Source organism: Leptodactylus fuscus, chromosome 3 (assembly GCF_031893055.1).
Source record: "Leptodactylus fuscus isolate aLepFus1 chromosome 3, aLepFus1.hap2, whole genome shotgun sequence".
Lineage (NCBI taxonomy): Eukaryota > Metazoa > Chordata > Amphibia > Anura > Leptodactylidae > Leptodactylus > Leptodactylus fuscus.
The window spans coordinates 191,865,512-191,888,111 of NC_134267.1; the positions used below are offsets into that span (position 1 = coordinate 191,865,512).

The 22,600-nt window shown below is 41.7% G+C and overlaps 1 protein-coding gene across 2 annotated transcripts; it reads left to right on the plus strand.

The window, feature by feature from the left end:
- Window positions 1–6,089: 6,089 nt before the first annotated feature.
- D2HGDH (D-2-hydroxyglutarate dehydrogenase) lies at window positions 6,090–20,675 on the plus strand. 2 transcript variants are annotated; one of them, XM_075266757.1, is made up of 10 exons: window positions 6,090–6,158; window positions 7,904–8,201; window positions 9,454–9,511; window positions 9,866–10,005; window positions 11,358–11,551; window positions 11,634–11,802; window positions 16,414–16,557; window positions 16,867–17,009; window positions 17,995–18,160; window positions 20,348–20,675. In XM_075266757.1, exons 2-10 carry the CDS (start codon window positions 7,910–7,912, stop codon window positions 20,605–20,607), a joined length of 1,566 nt encoding a protein of 521 aa, XP_075122858.1. In that variant the 5' UTR covers window positions 6,090–6,158; window positions 7,904–7,909; the 3' UTR covers window positions 20,608–20,675. The 2 variants fall into 2 exon arrangements, with proteins under 2 accessions (XP_075122858.1, XP_075122859.1); XM_075266758.1 differs by having other exon boundaries at window positions 6,121–6,158; window positions 7,997–8,201.
- Window positions 20,676–22,600: the final 1,925 nt, after the last annotated feature.

Genomic DNA, 22,600 nt, shown 5'->3' on the forward strand with positions numbered 1-22,600 from the left:
CAGCGCACTATCGGCTTTCCCAATCTGTGCCCTGGGTAAAGCGCTATCGGTACCGTAGCGCTTTACAGTCAAAAGGACGTTCCTGACAGTCTGTCAGGAACGTCCTTCTGCCCAGCAGCGCCTATAGCGCTGTACAGTGTGAGCGGGGAGGAACGCCCCCTTCCTCTTCTCACAGTGCTCGTCCATAGACGAGTATTATCAGGAGGGGAGGGGGCGTTCCTCCCCGCTCACACTGTACAGCGCTATAGGCGCTGCTGGGCAGAAGGACGTTCCTGACAGAGTGTCAGAAACGGCCTTCTGACGGTTTAGCGCTACGGTACCGGCACCGATAGCGCTTTACCCAGGGCACAGATCAAGAAAGCCGCTTTCCAGCAGTATATAGAACTGCCTGTGCCCAATCTGATGAAAGGTCCTCTTTAAGGCTATTCCTACGTGATAGGCAGGAAAAATTGAGTTTAAATGATAGGATCCCTTTAAGCTAAAGTCTCACGTTGCGGAAATGCAGCTTTTGTTGTTGCAGATTTTGCTGCAGTTTTTTGAGCCAAAGCCAGGAGTGAAACCAAAGGTAAAAATATAAGAACTTCCCATTTCTGTTTGCAGCCATCTTGGCTTTGGCCCAAAAAACTGCTACAAAAGACTCTGCGTTTCCATAACGTGGGGCCTTAAGCTATAATCGCATGAATAATGTTCGCTGCAAAATAAATATTGAATTGAAATCCATTTAATGGGATTATGCACATGCCTGTGTGTAGTGTAGTGTGTGTGTGTGTGTGTGTGTGTATGTATGTATATATATATATATATATATATATATATATATATATATATATATAATGTATACCCCCTAGCCTTCTTCATCAGCAACACCATTGGAGGGGCCACCTCATCCATAAGACAGGAACTAAAGTTATTTAAAAATAGTGTTGCCAACCCTCTCCTCCAGAGGGTCGTCCGAATAGAGCTTTAGACCAAAGTTAGATTTTCTCAGCAGCAAGATTGCACATTGCCCCTACAGCATCATATAACTGGTTTAGAAGAGATATTGATGGTGTTAGATTCCATTTCATATTATTCTAGTTATACTGGCCTACCCAGAGTACCTTGGTACTCCAAACTTTGATAACTTTGACCACTTCCATATGCTTCAGATTTGTATCAGTACATTGCAACCATATTTTTAAGCTAAATCCAGGAGTGCATTGTAAAAATAAATAAAAATACCTTCTTTGTGTAGGATCCACAACACAGCTGCTAAATGCTGATCAAATCTGCATTGTGTAAAAGTGGTCTTGCTGTTGGGGACAATTCTTACAGGATTATTCACTAATCATTTACTATTGAGACCTGTGTGCAGTGACATCCACATAATTTCTATTACATCCTAAAATAAAGCACACATGAGATGGAAGGACCACGATAGGCACAAGTCTAAGGACTTATTTACATGATTGAGAAAAACTGTCCTTCCTTTTCATGGCTGTTTTGTGACTCTGTGAGGTGCTTTTGGGCATGTTCACATGACTGTATCTGCAGATTTTGAGGCAGATTTCGTCCCAAAATCAGCGTTCGATTCTGCCTCTCATTGGATGCTGAAAAAATAAAAATCCTGCTTGGTTTTGCCACGAATTCCACAGCTGATTCCGCTGCAGCGTTTACAGTACAAGACACGCTGATGATCAGGCCCATTCGTTGGAGTGTAAAAATCCTACTCTCATATTTCAGTAGCAAGAATTTGTAATGTCAAAACCATCAGACCCAAAGATGTTGTTTCCTTTAAAGGGAACCTGTTATATTATAGTTGTGTGGGGGGGACATTTAGTATAACTTGTATTTTATTGACTTATGTCTGCCTGCTCTGGGTTAAGGAGTCCAGTAGGCGGTCCTACTTGGTGATTGACCGCTACCTTTGTATACACACAGAAAGATGGAAAGCTGCCAACCACAGAGTAGGAGAAGTGGTTTATTACAAGTTGGGCCTTTTGCAGACATTTGGTTGTGTTCCTATTACACCATATCACCAGTGCTGTCCTGACTACCTGTCAGATGACCTGAATTTACTGCATTATGGATCCCTTTGTTGCTGTATTTTTTCAGGTCATTTGACCAAACAGTATGACATTTGTGTTGTATTCACCGTATAATTTGGACAGGAGGAGGCCTAACTTGTAGAGGATGAAACTCTCATGGCCACATAAACATTACAATGTTATCTACTTGTAGCAGAATAGGAAAGAATTATGTTTTCAGGACTTATAATTCTTAGGCCTGGTTCACATCTGTGTTCGCTATGCAGTTTGGGACCTGAACAGAATACTGAACGCATTGACAAGCAGTGAGCAATGAAAGCATATGGACCCCATAGACTATAATGGGGTCCGTGTGTTTTCTGTGCGGTGTCCGCATGGAACATGCTGAGAGAAATGTACTTCATGATCTACTTTTCTCTCCACATGACTCGTGCAGACACTGTGCAGAAAACACATGGACCCCATTATAGTCTATTGTGTCTGTGTGCTTTCATTGCTCACCACTTGTCATTGCATTCAGTATTCTGTTCTGGGGGTCCCCATGTGGACTCCGTGAACAGAATACCGGCTGCAGATGTGAACATGGCCTTAGCTGGAAAGATGTCTCCCCCCCCCCCCCCCAATTCTTATAGTCATGTATGGAGGCTTTTATTAAAAATATATTTTTACTGAACAGACCACTCTGATTGTGAAAGGATTGCATACTGTTTCTTGAAGGACTTTGCAAAGCTGGACTAAGATTCCTGTATTTTTGAACTTGTTGACTCTGTGTCATTCATAAATAAAGTATTTTGTGTTATCTCGTCTAAATTCAGTGTTAATTCGTTATACGTGTACATAAGGGGGCGTTCACACAGGATGGATCACTGTGGATTTTCTGTATGGATTTGCAAACTGATGATGAGCAGTGAATTAACGTATCAAGAAAGTGGAATTTAACAAATCTTCCCTGTATTTGCTGTAGAAATTGACGTGCATTTGACTTAGAACATACAAACTCCTTGAAGATGTTGGCATAACTTCTGCCGCTGTAAAAAAAAAAAAAAAAATGCTCTAGAATTTGCATCTGAATATTTTACTTCCATATATATCCCCATGATTATTATGTATAGAGCCATATTAGATGCATGGGCTTACTATATCCCTATGGGGTGTGGGGAAAGCCTCTTCAAAATGTAACCCAGAAGCTGGCCTTCTAGCACTGCAATTATTTGGAAGAAAGCTCCCAATGTTTGTGCCAAATAATTGTGTCCAATCCTCATTTTGTTGTTTAGCACTAAGGACTAACTTTATTTAGTATTTTAAGCTCTTGCGCTCAGAGTTTTCGGACGCGGAAAAAAGCCTCCCATTGAAGTCAATGGGAGGCCTTTTTTCTGCACCTGAAATCTCTGTGTGCATGAGCCCTTCATCTGCTGACCATTTGGCTATGTTCATGCAACAGAAAATGAAGAGGAATTTGAGGCTGACATCCACCTCATATTCTGTCTCCTGATGGCAGAATACTGAAGGAAAACATCTGCATTCCACTGTGGCTTTCCAACACTGAGGTCTAAATGGATGGGCCAAATCAACGGAAATTCTGGTACTGCGGATTCTGTGGCTGAAACCTTGGCAAGATCGAGCAGGGCGCTTTTTGTCCGTTCTGTGGTTTCCGTCTTCTGCATGCCAGGCCGGGTCCGGCCGTGAGCGGCGGTGAGCGTTTTATGCTCTCCGCCGCGAAACCGTTTTTTTTTTAATACGGACACAGAGTACTGCATGTCCGACTCTGTGTCCAGATTATAAAACCCGGTTTCGCGGCGGAGAGCATAAAACGCTCACCGCCGCTCACGGCCGGACATCTTTCTCACCCATTCAAATGAATGGGTGAGAGAGACTCTTGCAGGTTTCCGTCTCCTGCTCTGTTTTATGCAGGAAACGGAAACCTGAAGTACGGAGACCGGGTGCAGATGTGAACGAGCCCTAAGTGGTATTCTCTGCAATACTAAGCACAGCTGCCCTAGACCTGGTATTCACTGAAGAGGCTGGAATACTTGTCCAATCACTGCACCCACACTAAATAGCTGATTGGCGAGTGCGTCAGATCCCACAGATATGCTATTGATGACCCAATATAAGGACAGCTAAAAGATACACGTCACTACGTAACTCCACTGATATCTGGGTGCATAAATGCGGTGTTTTACAGTACCTACAAAATGGAAGTGATTCTGGATACTCCCATCCACACATTGCGGAAAAATATCTGCTGTGGACATGTAGCAATTTGAAAACCCATCATCGCAGCATGTCAATTATACTTATAGAAACGCTGGTGGTTTCTGTATAGGTATAATTGAAGCAGAAAGTCAGCAGAGGAAAAGTCTGCAGACTTTCTGTGAAAAGCAATGCGTTTCTGCCACGGTTATTTCTGCATTGCTTTCTGGCTGTGGCTCGCTATGTGGGGCCTTAGCCTAATGCACATTGTGATATGTGTACCAATGGTAGATACTGTAAACAGATAAAACATACAGCATAAGCTGAATATTTTTATTAAAGTGACCTGCAACACGTGGCCCTACAGTTCTCATGAAACACGTGTCAGCAAGACAGAAAACTGAAGCATTCTTGTAAAGTATACAGAAAATATTTGCTAAAAAGCCTGTACTGTATTTCACTGACTGGGCTGCACAATCTAGTAACAAATTTCTGAGTGTGCAATTTATTAAAGGAGCTCTATCATTGGGAAAAGTCATTTTTAGCTAAGCACATCCTTGCATATCCTTTAGAAAGTCTATTCCACACCTACCTTTAGTATGTAAATTGCCTCAGTAGTGTTTGAATGAGCCCATTTTTATTCATATGCTAATTAGCCTTCTCCATGGACTCCAGAAGTGTCTGAGAGCACCGTCTGCTATTCTCTATGTGTGTGAGAGCAGAGAGGCTGCTGCTGACGACTCATCTCTCATAGACAGATCCGATGCTCGCTGGAGTCTAAGGGCTAGTTCACACGGGGGCAAAGAGGCTGATTTTGATAGCGGATTTAGCTTCAAAATCCGCCCCTTTACAATAGTGGTCTATGTAGACTGCTAGCTTTTTTTTTTTTTTCTGCTAGCAGAAAAAAAGAAGCGACGTGACCTTTCTTCAGGTGTTTTTCACCTGAAGAAAGCAATAGAAGTGAATGGGAGGCGAAAAACTTGCTTTTTTCCCCCCAGCCCATTCACTTTAAGGGAGAGGAAAACAGACTGGCTTTTTTTTTTTTAAGCTGTTTTTACAAAAAAAAACAAAAAAAAGCTCCAAAAAAAGCTCCTAAAAGCGTGGCAAGGTCCCAGAGCAGCTCTATAAGCTATATACTGGTGTGCATGAGGCTGTATCACTCCTGCCACTGGGGCTAAATGTACCAGCCCCCGTTACAGGGGATATCAGCCTCCACCACAAAAAAAGTGTTCCGATGTCCCCAAAGGTCAATTATGACCTTATAGGGACACAATGTAGAAAAAAAAAATATGAAAAATTTTAAAAAGTAAATAAAATAATAAAATAATTTAAATGAAATAACTTGTTAATAAAACGCCCTTATTAAAGGTTATAGCCCCACCCGCAATGACATTGTACAAAATAAAAATTACCGCAACGGAGAGGAAAAATTATTTTAGAAAATTTTTTAGTAGTACTTTGTGTTATCAAATTTAAAAAAATGAAAAGTAAAAGACAGACACGATTTCCCTCCTATTTTGTTCATATTTTCCTGGGTCTAAAAAAAATTAAAACACCTGCAAAAATAAAAACAACATAAAAATAAAGTCCTATGTGCCCCCCCCAAAAAAGATGCAGAAATTAGTTGAATTAACACATGTGATAAAAATGTGACAGCCCTCAAAACCGTCCATACAAAAAAACCTAAACTGTGCCTGGTCCTGGACCACACATTGGCCTGGTACAGAAGTGGTTAAAGCAGCTAGGTTTGTTTAACTCGTTGTTATATTTTGCTACGAGGTAATATGGGCAAACCTTGCCCTTAACAAAGATGGCCACAACGAGAGCACTTCTTCATGTGATCCAACTATTTCTTTCAACAGTAGGGGGAGCAGGATCATACCATTCACTTACAGGAAGGAGGAAAGAGAGAGCACAGTTAGTCCAGGCAGAAAGCAGGTACTTGTAGGTCTGGCTGTGTTCTGGCGATTTCATTGTTTGTGCCCTATGTAACAGGCCTTGTACTAATCCAGGCCCATAGGCAGGCATTGCTGCTGAGCCTGTAATAGGCGCGACCAGGGTTACATAGGACGGCAGCAAGTCAGGCAGGGGAGTCTGCAGAGATATCTAGTACTGGCTCCTACGTCTACACTAGTAGTATGCCCGGGAGCATGCATAATACAGCAGGGAGGACTTCTTTTAACCCCTTAATGACCAAACAATCTTTTGCAAATATTGTGAGGGGTTTTTTGTTTTTTTTGTGGAAAGACTTATTATTTATTATTAATTAATATAATGGCAATTGTGCCATTGTTGTTATATTACCACACCCCCTTCACCATTCAAAAATATAGTGTTATAGTAGGTTTTATCTGGTCATTACAGGCTTGATGTGTGGGGGGGTTTCTTTTACAAAAATATTGGGATGGGGATTTAAGTTTTTTTTTTATTTTTTATTAGTACTCCTAGAAAACTGAACTTCGGATCTACTTGAGTAGAGCAAGGTATGCTGACCCAGCGACATATCAACATATTGGTGGGCTCAGTGCAAAGGTTCCATAAGTGCCCCTACCCCTTTATATATACCTCCAAACTTGCAGAGGAGACATCGGTAGACTATTATGGCAGTGAGCATAGGGTGCTGCAGCAGATAGTTTACTTATTAAACTGTACCCCTAACCCCACCAATGTCTCCTTTGACTCCGCCTCATCCCTTTCATTTCTTTTTGTGCCCTGCCACTGAAAAGAACTCTATTGGGAGGCTTTTTTTGGAGGCTGATTTTGAGGCGGATTCCTGACCAAAAAAACTGTGTGAACTCCGCCTAATGGCTCCTTTCAATTTGTAGCGTACAATGATGCTGCTTCCACCACACACTATAGCTCCCTATTAGTTTCTGATGTAAAGGCATCCACACCCTCCTGTTCCCTCTTTCTGGAGCAATCTAAATAGCGCAGTTACTACTGAATACACACCCCGGCACCTGCTTCACATTTTATTCTGATGCAAGACACCCAGAAAGTATACTGCATTGGGGTAAAGCCTATTAGTGAACGATGTAGAAAGTCTATTGCTTGGTCACTAACCGGTTAAAGGAAAGTCCAAACTCTGTTTTCATTTCTGCATACACAAACAGGGGATCAAGGAGAAAGAAAACATATTAAAATTTATTCAATCTGGCATCAGATTATGGATTATATTGATCGGTCAAGAATTAACTATATATATATATATATATATATATATATATATATATATATATATATATATACACATATGTATATATTTTTTAAATTAATTAGTTCATTTAGTGTCTGACATTCCTGGCAAGTAGTGCCAAATTTAACAGACCACATTAGCCATTGTGATAGGATAGGCCATTAATATTAGAAAATGGATAATCCCTTTAAAAATTGGATTCAAAAGGAATGGGACATAAATAGGAAGTTCTTATACTTTTCCCTTCTGCTAAACCCACTCTTGGCTTTTGTGAAGGGGCGGAAATCACCGCAAAATTCTGCAACAAAAAAAGTAGGATTTCCAAGAAATGTGGCTTCACCCATAAACTGCATCACCATCCAGACACAAGTCATGGGCCCTAATACAAACTCCAGTAGCTGCACTCATGTCTCAGGATTGTAAAGCTCTGTATGCTGTGTACAAAGTGTTGGTTACTTGACATAGTAATAATGTCAATTTCTTACAGGTAAATATGAGCTATTTTGGGCTCAAGGTGGGTTCCAGAAAATTATGGAAAATGGTGAGGATCCTTCAGCTAACTGAGCCCCGATGGGGACAGATTCCCTTATTGTTAAATTCTAGATTCATGAGTCAAGCAACGGATCCACCACTCACCGAGTTAAGGTACAATGTGAAACGTCTGCCATTTGCAGATGTCACGGAAGAAGATGTCCGGCACTTTCAGAACATTATCCCTGGTAGAGTTATCACTGATGAAAGTGACTTGAGACCTCATAATGTTGACTGGTTACGAACAGTGAAAGGTAAGGGATACGTTCGTGTGCTAAAAGGGGTGAAACCTGGGGCAACTATTGGGTAAGATATATAAAGTTGGCTGTACATACTGTATTAGATTAATTCTGGGCACTACCCATAGATGTCAGTAGGACTGTCTAACCATCTAATGTGTATGGGACTGTTACAATTTTCCCCAGATAGCAGATGTCAGGGGAGAAAAAGATCAGGCTGTTCAATTTCAACATGTCCCATCCTATTGCTCTTAGGGCAGGTAAGCCAATGCTAGAGGCCATCAGAACACATCCCTGCTCTGTAATACACTGGTTGAATATTTGTCTTATCTGACCTATTGATAGTATTTGCTATAAGTATCTGATGATTATTTCTGGAATTTACACTTGGCCAGAGAGTGGGGGTCTTCTGCTGTCCGATTTGCCCCGCCAGCGAAAAGGAATTGAAAGAGTGTGCGTAAGCTTTGCTTTCCCCATTGTAGTTTTGGACACGCATTTCACTTACCCCAAATACACAGTCTAGTCACATTAATGTGACCACCTGTCAAAATCCAGAATAACCACCTTTTGCAGAGCGGACCACTGCGAGACGTGCAGGAAGAGAGGGGATGTTGTGATGATGTTCACTGGGATGTTGAGCCATGCCGTCTCCAGTGCCGTGGTCAGCTGCACTAGGTTACGTGGTTGAGCATCCATGGCGCGAACAACCCGATCGAGGTAGTACCACAGATTCTCGATTTGGGTTCAAGTCCGGGGAATTTGCTTCCCAAGGGAGTACGGTAAACTCATCCTGGTGCTCCTCGAACCACGCACGTACACTGTGAGCTTTATGGCACGTCGCATTGTCCTGCTGGTAGATGCCATCATCCTGAGGAAAAACAATTCGCATGTAGGGATGAACATGGTAAACAAGGATAGATGCATACTTGTATTGATCCATCGTGCCTTCCACAATGATGAGTGCACCCAGATGGCTGATGACACGTGCCTGCTGCGACTCGTTATTTAACGTTGACGTCAAAAGTAGGCGGTGGTCACATTAATATGACTGGACTGTGTAGCACAGTGGTGGCAACCACTTTAGAACACAGCCATCTTTTCTTCTGTGGGGCACTGAATACAGAAGAGTCCTAATTATGGGGTTGCCAAAGATGGTTGAGGGCTGCACAGAAAAGCATAGCGGGCTGCTGGTTGTGCACCCTGATATAGACTTTAGTTTTGTTACATTTGAACAATACTTCATGCATAATTTTTTTCTTATTATTAGGACATAGCAAAGTACTTCTAAAGCCTCGGACCACACAAGAAGTTGTTAAGATCCTGAAGTAAGTGTTTGTACTTGCGGTTTTCCATGTGGAGATAATTTTCTAAATATTACAGTGGGCAATGCATAAATCTGTGTGATTAATACATGTTTGTACAAGTGAATGGGAACTGAGCTGCAATAACTTGGCGTGGCCACTTCACAATGGATGGAGCTTCGTCTGGCTCAGTCTACTGTGTATTGCCATGTAGCTGCTGTGAATAGCTGCCTGGTGTTGGTGCCAGGTGTCAATCTATTATTGTTGTATTACTTTTTTTTTTACCTGGTTATAGAAATGTATTTTTATTGATTGTAATTGTCATATGTTTTTATCAAAAATTCTACGATTACTAGATTCCTGTGTGTGTGCTTACAGGTATTGTAATGAACGCTGTCTGGCTGTAACACCTCAGGGAGGAAACACAGGCTTAGTCGGAGGCAGTGTCCCTGTATTCGATGAGATCATTGTCTCCACTGCTCTCATGGATCGGGTGATTAAGTTTGATGAGATTTCTGGTGAGTTTCTGATTTACTCTCCTTACACTCAGTTTTCATGTTCTGTATCCTAAATGAGATTCTAGTTTAAGTTTGTGAAATTTTGTACATTCTATTGAACCAAGTAGCCATTGGGTGGGGTCCATTTTTTTTTATTTTTTTTTCCCTCACAATGTACATTTTTCCCTATCAGTATGTCTTTGTAGAATGGGAGGAAATCCACGCAAACACGGGGAGAACATACAAACTCCTTGCAGTTGTTCCTGGCGGGATTCAAACCCAGGACTCCAGCGCTGCAGTGCTAACCACTGAGCCACCGTGTTGCCTTTTTTATAACTGTTCTGTGAACATTCCATACCAGAAACTGGAAAAGAATAACACTCTAAGCTATGACCGCTGCTAGATTTTAGTTTCTGGTGCAAGGGGAAGGGGGAGGGGGCAAAGATACACCAAAGTTATTAAGAGATATGCACCTCTTGCTAAATGAGGAGGATCTCACTCCATCACACAGAAGGTCAAGATTGGCAGCAGTCTTGTTAAATTTCCCTTGAATTATTCAAAAGTTGAGAGAAGTGAGAAGACTAGCTATAGGGGATGCAGGGGCATAAAGTGAAGGTCCTGGGCCTAATGCAAAATCTGTAACTGGCCTTCAAACTGTAATGTATCTATGCTTATAGTACTTCTCTTCTTTAGGGGTGCCGAAACGCTCCTGGGCAGGGATGTGACTACTCTGTTTGTCTGCAGGGTCTTAATTTAAGGCGGTGCAGTCACCCCCAGGCTCTGTTGTCTTTTGCCACAAATTACACTTCTAGGCAGACTTTAGAACAACCATGTTGATTTGTGGTGTTGTATGTAGGTATTCCAGGATAAGACAATATACATTGAAAACCACATGATCATTTGCACTACCTCCGACCATGAGGGTGCTGTCCAGGGTTCATGTGTTGTATACAGTACTACATGGAGTAAGTTAGCTATTCTAGTAAGTAGGTTAAATTTTTACTTTGGCCATTCATGTTCTAGTCCTAATTTAATCCAATGGCGCCTAATTTCCCAATCTGTGGTATGTCTGACCAGCTTTGTAAGGAACACGTGTACTATTCCTATCCTGCACCTTTAGCTTGTAGAACGGCTTATGATTATGGCTTTTCGGGGGACTTTAGCACAACTTTTTGAGTACCCGGTGATAGCAGGGCTGAGAAACACGATTATAGTGCATGACTGCTTTTGGTATCACTAGTGCAACTTTTAGAGATTTCCACCCAAATTTGCTTTGAACAATGGTCATCTGTGGAGTCCCCTCAAAGAACAGGGACATATACACTGTTCTAGATGGTGGGTGAGCTTTCAATGTATATTTGTGTTTGTTTTAGGTGCCCTTGTGTGCCAGGCAGGCTGCATTTTGGAGTCTCTGAACGAGTATCTGGAAGAACGGGGTTATATCATGCCATTAGATCTAGGAGCAAAGGGAAGCTGTCACATAGGGGGCAACCTGGCTACAAATGCTGGCGGCCTCAGACTACTGCGATATGGACCCCTGCGAGGGACAGTGTTGGGACTAGAAGCTGTAAGAGGTTTTCGAGGTGTTTCATAAATATCTTATAAACAAAATTAGAAGTTTTACATTGTCCTTTTTAATCTGTTGTTAGGTCCTTCCTGACGGATCTGTAATGAACTGTCTAAATTCCCTGCGCAAAGATAACACCGGCTATGATCTAAAGCAGCTATTCATTGGCTCAGAAGGAACTTTAGGCATCATAACTGCTTTGTCCATTATGTGCCCGCGTAAACCCAGAGCAGTAAATGTGGCCTTTTTAGGTAAGGTGCTTGATTCTATCAGTCATTCATTCATTCAATCCACTCGCTTTTTTCTTTTTCATGATTAATGTGAACATAACATGTACTGGCAGGACAGAAAGTATTGGCTTGTGAACAGCGGTCCAATGTATATCTTTTGATTTCCACCATCTCATAGGTTCCGTATATACTTTACATTATTATATATTTGTTTTATAAACAAAACACATGGGATGAGAAAGAGAAATGCAAAAAAAATACTACGTCCAACATAGAAATCTATATCTGACCGAGTATTATCATCTAATAAAGAAAAGTCTATTCCAGTAAACCATGAGCGTCCAAATTCTTATTAATGACAACATTCTCTAAGAAGTCACTCAGCGCTTATAGCCTATAATTGAAATGACCAGGATAGTAGGAAGTTAAATAGCAGGAAAGGAAAAGGAGTGGGGTGAGGGTACATGAACAATAAACCCAAAATAAGCCCAAACTACACTCACCGGCCACTTTATTAGGTACACCTGTCCAACTGCTCGTTAACACTTAATTTCTAATCAGCCAATCACATGGCGGCAACTCAGTGCATTTAGGCATGTAGACATGGTCAAGACAATTTCCTGCAGTTCAAACCAAGCATCAGTATGGGGAAGAAAGGTGATTTGAGTGCCTTTGAACGTGGCATGGTTGTTGGTGCCAGAAGGGCTGGTCTGAGTATTTCAGAAACTGCTGATCTACTGGGATTTTCACGCACAACCATCTCCAGGGTTTACAGAGAATGGTCCGAAAAAGAAAAAACATCCAGTGAGCGGCAGTTCTGTGGGCGGAAATGCGTTGTTGATGCCAGAGGTCAGAGGAGAATGGCCAGACTGGTTCGAGCTGATAGAAAGGCAACAGTGACTCAAATAGCCACCCGTTACAACCAAGGTAGCCAGAAGAGCATCTCTGAACGCACAGTACGTCAAACTTTGAGGCAGATGGGCTACAGCAGCAGAAGACCTCACCGGGTGCCACTCCTTTCAGCTAAGAACAGGAAACTGAGGCTACAATTTGCACAAGCTCATCGAAATTGGACAATTGAAGATTGGAAAAACGTTGCCTGGTCTGATGAGTCTCGATTTCTGCTGCGACATTTGGATGGTAGGGTCAGAATTTGGCGTCAACAACATGAAAGCATGGATCCATCCTGCCTTGTATCAACGGTTCAGGCTGGTGGTGGTGGTGTCATGGTGTGGGGAATATTTTCTTGGCACTCTTTGGGCCCCTTGGTACCAATTGAGCATCGTTGCAACGCCAAAGCCTACCTGAGTATTGTTGCTGACCATGTCCATCCCTTTATGACCACAATGTACCCAACATCTGATGGCTACTTTCAGCAGGATAATGCGCCATGTCATAAAGCTGGAATCATCTCAGACTGGTTTCTTGAACATGACAATGAGTTCACTGTACTCCAATGGCCTCCACAGTCACCAGATCTCAATCCATCCCATCTTTGGGATGTGGTGGAACGGGAGATTCGCATCATGGATGTGCAGTCGACAAATCTGCGGCAACTGTGTGATGCCATCATGTCAATATGGACCAAAATCTCTGAGGAATGCTTCCAGCACCTTGTTGAATCTATGCCACGAAGAATTGAGGCAGTTCTGAAGGCAAAAGGGGGTCCAACCCGTTACTAGCATGGTGTACCTAATAAAGTGGCCGGTGAGTGTATATGAGGGGTGGAATGATGACCGGCAGTAAAGTACAAAGCACAGTTAGGTAATGCTGTGCGGAGAACTAACTGGGCATAATACAGTAATTAATAATGCATTTTATTTATATAGCATCAAGTACAGACAAAAAAGATAAATTACTAAAGAAATAGTCATTTCACACAATGGGACTGAGGGCCCTGCTCACAAGAGTTTACAATCTATGTGGTAAGGGGGTGAAACAAGAGGTAGCAGGGGCGGCATCGGAGGTAGCATTGCTATACATGTAAGTAACCAATGGATCCGGGGCTACCAGAAATTAAAGTAATTTGCCAAAAGGGTGCCCCCCACAAAACCATAAAACATAACTTTTAATAAATACTTTAAAATATATAAAATGGGACAGTGTGAGCCCCTATGTGGACAAAATACTGTGAATTGGGTGCTACTGACATACACCAAGTCACTGCTCTATGACTGGCAACCAACAATGCTCCTGGAGGTAAGGGAATTAGTGCTAATCTGAGGGCTGCAAGTGGAGTTCACATACAATGTGTCAATATGCTCAGCTGAATTCAGCAGCCCTTTGAGTTCTACCCATGTAGATTAATCAGCTATGTAGCAACTTCTCACCCTAAATATTAGCCCAAAGCCGGCTACGATGTTTGCCAAGATACTGGACAATGTACGGGTAAGCTCTAATATACGGCTCCCCAAAATCCATAGCATTGCTTATACAGTGGTGAGACAATTTTGTAACAGAAGTTACCGTCATTACACAACATAAAACTATATGAGCCGTCACCAGTCGTGTCCTTTAATAGGCATTAAACTATGTTGGGATCACTAATAGGCTTTATACTTTCTGGGGTATCATACCGTGTGAGGAACTTATTCTGGAACATTACACTATGTATAGAGGACAATATAGAGCATTCTACTATGGGATATTAATGAGCATTATACTGTGTATAGGGGGCAATAAGGAGCATTGTCCTGTGTATATGGGTCCTGGCATTCTAATGTGCAAGATAGCACAGCATGCTGCTCTATTTTGTTAGAATATTTTCAGGTTCACAAGGCTGTAATACTGAGGTAGTCTATTCTCTGTATTACAGCTGTAAGTCAGATTCTAATTACTTTTATCTAGTTGTCGACATTAAAGGGGATCTATCAGCAAAATTATGCTGTATGAGCCCCACATATGCGTGAATAGCCTTTACAAAGGCTATTCAGGCACCGCAAATGTTGTTTTAAACCTCCCCCCCCGTTTTAAAATAAAACCATAAAAACATATTTATAAATCATACCTATCGTGCATGGTGGGCGGCCCTGCACTGTCCGACATAATCTTGATGTCCCGCCTTCCTCTTCTTTCTTCTTCCAGCGACGTCCTCCTGTCCTGGCTCTTCCCCGCCTTGATCTTCTGTTCTTCCGGCAGGTTGTGTTCAAATCCCGCGTGGTCGCAGTAGCGCTACTCCGGAGCGCTACTGCGCACACGTCGGCGCCATTTTTGTTGTAGTTCTAAGTACCCCTTAGAACTAAGCGAGCGTATTGTGCATGCACAAGATAGCGTGACAGCAAGATGACGTCGGACCATGGAGGACCGCCCACCGTGTACGATTGGTATGATTTACAAATATGTTTTTATGGTTTTATTTTAAAACGGGGTGAAGGGGGGTTAAAATAAGATTAGCGGTGCCTGAATTGCCTTTTTAAAGGTATATGTGGGGCTCATACGGCATAATTTTGCTGGTAGAGCCCCGTTAATTATTGCGCAGAACACTGAGTACCTCAATATTTTTTTTTTTTTTTTTTTTTTTTTTTTTTTTTCTAAAACGTTAAATCAGCACTCCGTACAAATAAGGCCTAACCATGACCTATTCAAAGAATGTCACCTGTCTTATAAGACTGAAAAACCCCTTAAAGCAGGCACCATCTCTGGAATGTGGCATAAGGAAGTTAGAGAACCTCAATGGTGGTTTTGGGCCACTATAACTCCAGCATAACATTATGCAGTCGGGGTCTTGGGGTCCCAAACTGGTGTAAATTACAGCTTCCCATCCCCGCCATAAGGAGAAAATTGAGTTGTAACTGGCAGATGAGCCCTGGAGTCTACATGGACGTATGTGCATTGCATCCAGCGATGCTGGGAGCAGTAAGGGTCCATTCACAGGAAGGAAAATGGTGAGGAATTTGGTGTGGAATTTCAGCGCTGAAAAAAAAGCGCCTCCCAATGGGTTCCTTTTTCTGCTAGCATGAATGGACCCTAAAACTCTCTTCACTATACATGCCCTGCACATCGGCTGTGAATCGAGTGATGCTGACCTCGACTTTCTAGATCACAGGAGGACATCCAGACTCATCTGCCAGTGAGTTATAAATCAATGTTCTCCACATTGCGGGGACAGGCAGTTTGTTTCATAGGTTTGAGGACCTAAATCCCAGCTGCGTATCATGGCTAGTAGATTAGTGGCCCCAACCTATATATAGGACTAGTAGCAAATTTGAAATTAACAGATCCTGTACCTGTTCTTTTAACCCAGCACATCTATATTTTATACAAGCAACCCATTAATTTCAGTGACCACGGTGTCATCCTGCATTTTTGCTGCTGGGTTTTGCCAAAGATTACAGGTTATGATTGGGGGTCGTGTCACTGAGATTTGCTATGATCTGCTTATCACCAGGAGATCTTACTAACAAAAACAGACTTTCCAAAGCTCACCCCCCTCAATATAACTCTGTTCAGAGATAAGAGGGCCAAGTGGTAATCTACCCCCCCACACACACTTTCTGACATATCTGCCACAGTATTGATCTTGCAGCCTAACGGAAGGTAAAGCCTCACTGTATCGTGCACATTGTTGTATAGTATGACTGTATTTAGGGCATATGCTGTTTCACTAATGGTCCTTCTTATAATTTCCTCCAGGATGTGAATATTTCAGCCAAGTTTTGCAGATATTTACCATGTGCAGAGATCAACTGGGAGAGATTCTGTCTGCCTGTGAGTTCATGGACGCGGAGTCTATGAGGATGGTACAAATGCATCTGAACCTTATCAATCCTTTACCAGGTCAGTGACATCCGACAACTTGTGGTGACCATTGGAGATATTGGTGTAAGGGGGTTGCCAAATTGAACACCGCTATCCACTCTCCATGGGGTCTCCCAGCGATCAGGAGAAAGGAGACTAAAAGTCTCTGATGCCCCATAGTAGTGAATGGAGCACCAGACATACAAGCACACTGGTGCTTCATTCTCATGAAGGAGGCTGTTTTGCTCAAAGTGGGTCCAGCAGTCAGACCCTCATCTATCCACAGGTTAAGAGATAAGTGGTTTTTACTGTGATAACCCCTTTGATGTTGGTATTTTATTATTGCAGACAATGCATTTTATGTATTGGTGGAAACCTCTGGATCTTATGGAAAGCACGATGAAGCAAAACTCAATAGATTTCTGGAGAATGCAGTGGACTCTGGACTTGTGACGTCAGGAACAGTAGGAACAGACCAGACTAAAATCATGGTATGAGCTGAATCTACAGTAATTATCAGTGGTATTAAAGAGCCATTTTATTTTTTTGTACTGCATAGATGTGCTATTATTTACCTATATTTGCCCAGGTAATAATATTATGTCCATATACCACTGCACATATTTATTTTGCTTACTTGCATAGAACCATCATATTCCGCAGCGCTTTACAGACATTATCAGTCACTGCCCCATATAGGGCTCACAATCTACATTCTCTGACAGTATGTCTTCGGAGTATGGGTGGAATCAGAAGCACCTGAAGGAAACCCATGCAAAAAACGGGAAAAACTCCTTGCAGATGTCGTCCTTGGCTGGACTCTAACTTAGGACTTCAGCCCTGCAAGGCATGGGTGCTAACCATTCACTATTTAAGACCACTTCCATGACAAGATGACTGTTTAGAAGCATTGAAGGAGCAAAATGATCAATGAATAAGATATGTTATGCTTATTGGTATTCAGATAAGCAATAGGTTAGAATATTACTAGTGAGAAGAATATATCGACAGGATATCTACGCTGGGGTTCTGATCTTCTATGGCAATGACAAAGATAGCTGAGCGCCTCACTCAATCACTTTCTAAAGCAAAGCGGGGGCCACGCATGCTACCACTCCATTACCACATGAGACTCGAGGGCCACATTTCTTATGATCAGTGCTGGTCCCTTCAGTCAACCCCAAACAATTGTATATTTTTCGCACGTTCCGTGAATAGGTGATAAATGTTGTTTTTTTGGGGGAAAAAAACAATTTATCCAGGATGCAACTTGAAAATATAATCAAATGTCCCATTAAATATGGCACCATATGGAGCATCACATTTTATTAGGGCAAAAAACCACAATGGAGCAGATCCATCCCACACTTGTGTAGTGAAAAACAAACCAACCCAAAAACCTTCTCTATATACATGTGTGTGTTTCTATAGCTTTATATTCACCTCAAATCACTTTTCTTTCCTCTCTATGTACAGGGAATATGGGCCCTCCGGGAACGTATCACAGAGGCTCTAGCCCTTGATGGTTATGTCTACAAATATGACCTATCAATGCCTGTGGAAAAACTGTACGCACTGGTTGAAGAAACAAGGGTCCTTTTAGGGGCGTACGCTAAGAGTGTGGTTGGTTATGGACATTTAGGTAAGATACTGCACTTTACTGCAGTGCTTTTTTCATGGATTTATCACGTATAAATTTAGGCTAAAAATTTACGTTTGATACAGATACTCTGCTATCATTAAGAGTCTATTTGTGCCAAAGCTACCTACAAAAGTGACCTTGATGGTGCAAGCACCACTACTTAGGGATCATCCATACACTATGGGGAATATCTTTGTGCTTCAAAGTGAATGAGCGGAAGATTTATCATCATCAACATAAATTCTTGACAAAAAGAAACTTAACTAAAGTCAGAGCCAGACTGGCATTTAATGCAGTCATTTGGAAACACGCAGGCCCACTTTCTGCATAGTTAATGTAAAATGTAATTGCCAAGGTGTGGTAAGCGCAATATGTAATACAGCTCAGTCCCATATATTTTAATGGGACTCAGTTGCACTCTGTGCATGTATGCCCACTCTCTGTGCAATCAGGGCTCCAATCATGAGAGAATTGTTGGTTAAAGGGATAGATTTAGGTCCCACTTACAGTAGATGCCACGGTGCTATCGACTTTCAGCATCTAAAGTGTTAAACAAGAGCTGTACCTGTCCCTGACTGTTGGAGCAAGGTCAGCTGTAACATATTGCAAAAGAAAAAATTATTTCAGCGCTCAAAAAATGTAGTAATTTAATAAAACATAACTTTTAATGGAAAAAATATACAAAAAACCACAAGAACCAAAAAAGTAATAGAAAGACGCACTTACGACATGTAATGACAAGTGACACAAGACACGACTGGTAGCTGGTTGCCTACACGTTTCGGGGCCAAAGCCCCTTCCTCATGGCAGTGGAAGAGGAAGGAGCTTCTGCCCCGAAACGCGTAGACAACCAGCTACCAGTCGTGTCTTGTGTCACTTGTCATTACATGTCGTAAGTGCGTCTTTCTATTACTTTTTTTGGTTCTTGTGTTTTGCTTTTTTTTTTTTTTTTTTTTTGTATATTTTCCATTAAAAGTTTTATTTTCTTAAATTATTACATTTTTCAAGTGCTGAAATTATTTTTTCTTTTGCAATAGTTCATTTGACCTAGACCGGGAGGTTTATTATGTTCGTGCACTGTGTTTTTTTGTATATATTTTGATTCTCAGTATTGGTTGTGAGGCAATTTTTTTTTTTTTTTTTTTTTTTTCCTTTTTTAGCTGTATTCTATATCTGACACTTGTTGCAGGTGACATGAGCTCAACTTCTGAGCCACCGTTATCACCATATTAGAAGTGCTTGGCAGGAAAAGATTATACTACAGGAAAGGATTATATTGTAAGGGCTAGTTCACATGTGTAGGGTGGTCGAGGAATTTTTTCAGGAAAAAATCCACTCCGGAATTAGGAAGCTTTTTTTTTTTTTGGAGCGTTTTTTTGAGGCCTTTTTTGTTTCAGGTTTTTTCCTCCAGCACAGTGAATGGACCTTGAAAAAACCGCCTGGTGTTTTGTTTTGTTTTTTTTTTGCCAAAAAAAACGCGCCAAAAAACGCTAACTGTTTTTGCCAAAAAATGCTAGAGGTTTTTCCACCTCCCATTGACTTGTATTGATTTCCTGAGGCGGAATCCGCCTGAAGAAAGGTTATTTTGCTTCTTTTTTTATTTTTTTTTTCCGCTAGCGGTCTACATAACCTCTATTGTGAGGAGGTGGATTTTGAGGCGGATTCTGCATCAAAATCCACCCCCTCTTGCCCCGTGTGAACGAGCCCTAACTTGGCCCCAAATGTTGTTTTCTAGAGATGAGCGAGTACTATTCGAAACTCCTTTTTCGAATAGCACGCACCTATAGGAATGAATGGACGCAGCTGGCATGCAGGGGGTTAAGCGGCCAGCCAAGTCTGCACGCCGGCCGCTTCCATTCATTCTTATGGGTGCGTGCTATTTGAAACGGCTGTTTCCAATAGTACTCGCTCACCTCTATTGTTTTCATTAATTTGTGATCTACTGGATCTGGTTGGGCTAAGTTGTCTGGTTTATGTCTACTGAATCAGTGACACCCCTTTTTGGACCTTCACCTTCATAATATTGCGGTGGGCCCTGTGAATGCTTTACCTAAATCCGACTCTTCATTGTAAATGATGGACATATTTTATACTGTAGTGCACTTTATAAGGTACTGTAGCAATCATCAGCTTTATCATAGATATGTGGTGGGATTTTATATATCACATCTTATATTTTTTCTACAGGTGATGGAAACTTGCATTTAAATATTACAGCAAAGTCGCACAGCAACTCCTTACAGTCGTTGCTGGAGCCTTTTGTGTATGACTGGACAGCTAAACACAACGGCAGTATCAGTGCTGAGCATGGACTGGGATTCAAAAAGAGAGACCATATATATTACAGCAAGTCCATGGGAGCAGTACACCTCATGCAGCAGATTAAACGTATGCTGGATCCAAAAGGCATTATGAACCCATATAAGACTATACCTCCAATGGACTGATCACTGCACCATTGACTTCTCAAGGAGCAGTGAATTTGTTAGTAATAATAAAATCTGTTCCCTAATCCTTTCCCAATATATTGACTTTATATAATGTGTATAGAGAAATTAAAGAATTAATTTTGCAATTTTGACTGGATAATGTTCTTGTTGACCACGGGACACAGACACTAGTCCTAAGCAGTGGCGTACTTGCCATGCAGCTGCTATAGGGCCTTGTGCCGAACTTCTGCTTTCCAATATGTATCCATGATATTTTCCTGCAGAAACCACTAGGGGGAGCACAGTGTATGGATATTTTTACAGCTTTGAATGCCTTCACTGGTATCTGTATCAATTCCTATGCACTGAAGGCTGCAAGTATTATCACTCAGTGCTATATGGGGAGATTTATCAATGTATTTATATCAGTTACCTGGTGTAAGTGCATTAAGAAAACATTTGGTTCAAGATGGGCACCATATTAATCAGACGTAGACTGCACATTGACTGGATTCGTCTGGGCGCTCGGCATCTATCTCTGCAAGGATGTAACTTACACCCTTGTAGTAATGAGAAACTGTATAAGATTGTACAGCTGTAGAACCAGGGAGCAGCCTGTTACAACAAACATACATCCCAACCACTGTGTACACAGAGCTCAATGAGTCCTATGTGCTGTTATTGGGGGCCCACCAAAATGTGGCTCCCCTTCGGGCCTACTGGTAATGTGAACTGTCAGGGGTTGAGAACTGCAGATGCCGCTCTAGAGTAAGTGGTAGGAGGCCATATTCCTTCTGTAGCTGGGGCTAATGTATCAGTCCCAGTTGCAGGGGAAATCCACAAAAGAAAAAAGTAATGTTAAAATGCCCCCTAAAGATTAATTATGACCTTATTGGGGGGGGATTTCTAAAAATCACTAAAAAGACCAAAATAGAGGAAAAAATAATTCCATATCACAGGTTCTAGCCCCTTGCCTAATGGTCTAACTCTGAGTCACTTTCTTTACAAATTAAGAAAAGAAAAAAAAGTGAAAAAGGCGTGTGTCCCCTCCGTTTTTGGTTACGTTTTCCCAGATATATATATATATAAAAAAAAAAAAGAAATATGCAAAAATAAAAATTAAAGCCATATGCGTCATGCAAAGAGAAAAGTGCTGCTTGCAGTACTTAACTCTCCGCATGATTTCTGCGGAAACCACACGGACCCCATTATAGTCTACGGGGTCTTTGTGTTTTCTTAGCTAACCGCTTTTTATTACGTTCGGTATTCTGTTCAGGGGGTCCCCAAATGGACTCACTGAATACAAATGTGAACCGAACGTTAATTGTCGTTTATTACATCAATTGTAGCACCAGGCTGAACAAGAGGGTTAACAGTGAATTTTACGCCTCTCATAAATGTCTCGGGTAAGGGAATAGAGCGCTTTAGGGACTTGAAAAGCAATAAGATTAGAGGGATGGCCAGCCAGCATTTCAAGCATGCTTTTGCCAAATCAGGACACCTCTGCGGCTAGTGAATTCAGACTATAGTGCTTGATAAATGTGGATGAAGATTGTGACCCTGCAAATATGTTCTATTGGATTATGTCCCCCTTCTGTGATGTGAAATGAGCTCTGGCTTTGGAGATTGTAGACCACTCATTTGGTAGCACATTTCACTTGTAGCCCTGATCCATTTTGGCTTTACTTGTCTTTTATTCCTTTTTTTTGGGCCATAAGGTTGCAGGAAAAATTTTCCGCTCCCTTGAAGCTGTTGATTCTCCAAATGGATAAGAACTGCTTTTTTTAACATCTAAAGATTGCCACTTTAGTTGCTCCTCGTCCTAAGGTTGAGGGGAAAGCACTGGCAAGGCAATATCCTGGCTGATATTTTTGAAACTGGGTACAGTTGTAAGAAACCCTGTCATGGTTTTCAAAAGAAGACAATTTTCAAGGGCTCTCAGGCTACAATTCACTTATACGCCTGGCAGATCTTATGGCGACCAATTTTATGGAAGCTTCTTGAAGAGGCT

Bases quoted from the DNA above. Each gene is read 5' to 3' on its own strand.
- D2HGDH (XM_075266757.1), top strand. From the start codon at position 7,910: ATGAGCTATTTTGGGCTCAAGGTGGGTTCCAGAAAATTATGGAAAATG. The intron at 8,202-9,453 runs GTAAGGGATACG...TCTTATTATTAG, and splicing joins CTGGTTACGAACAGTGAAAG to GACATAGCAAAGTACTTCTA. The intron at 11,552-11,633 runs GTAAGAGGTTTT...ATCTGTTGTTAG, and splicing joins CAGTGTTGGGACTAGAAGCT to GTCCTTCCTGACGGATCTGT.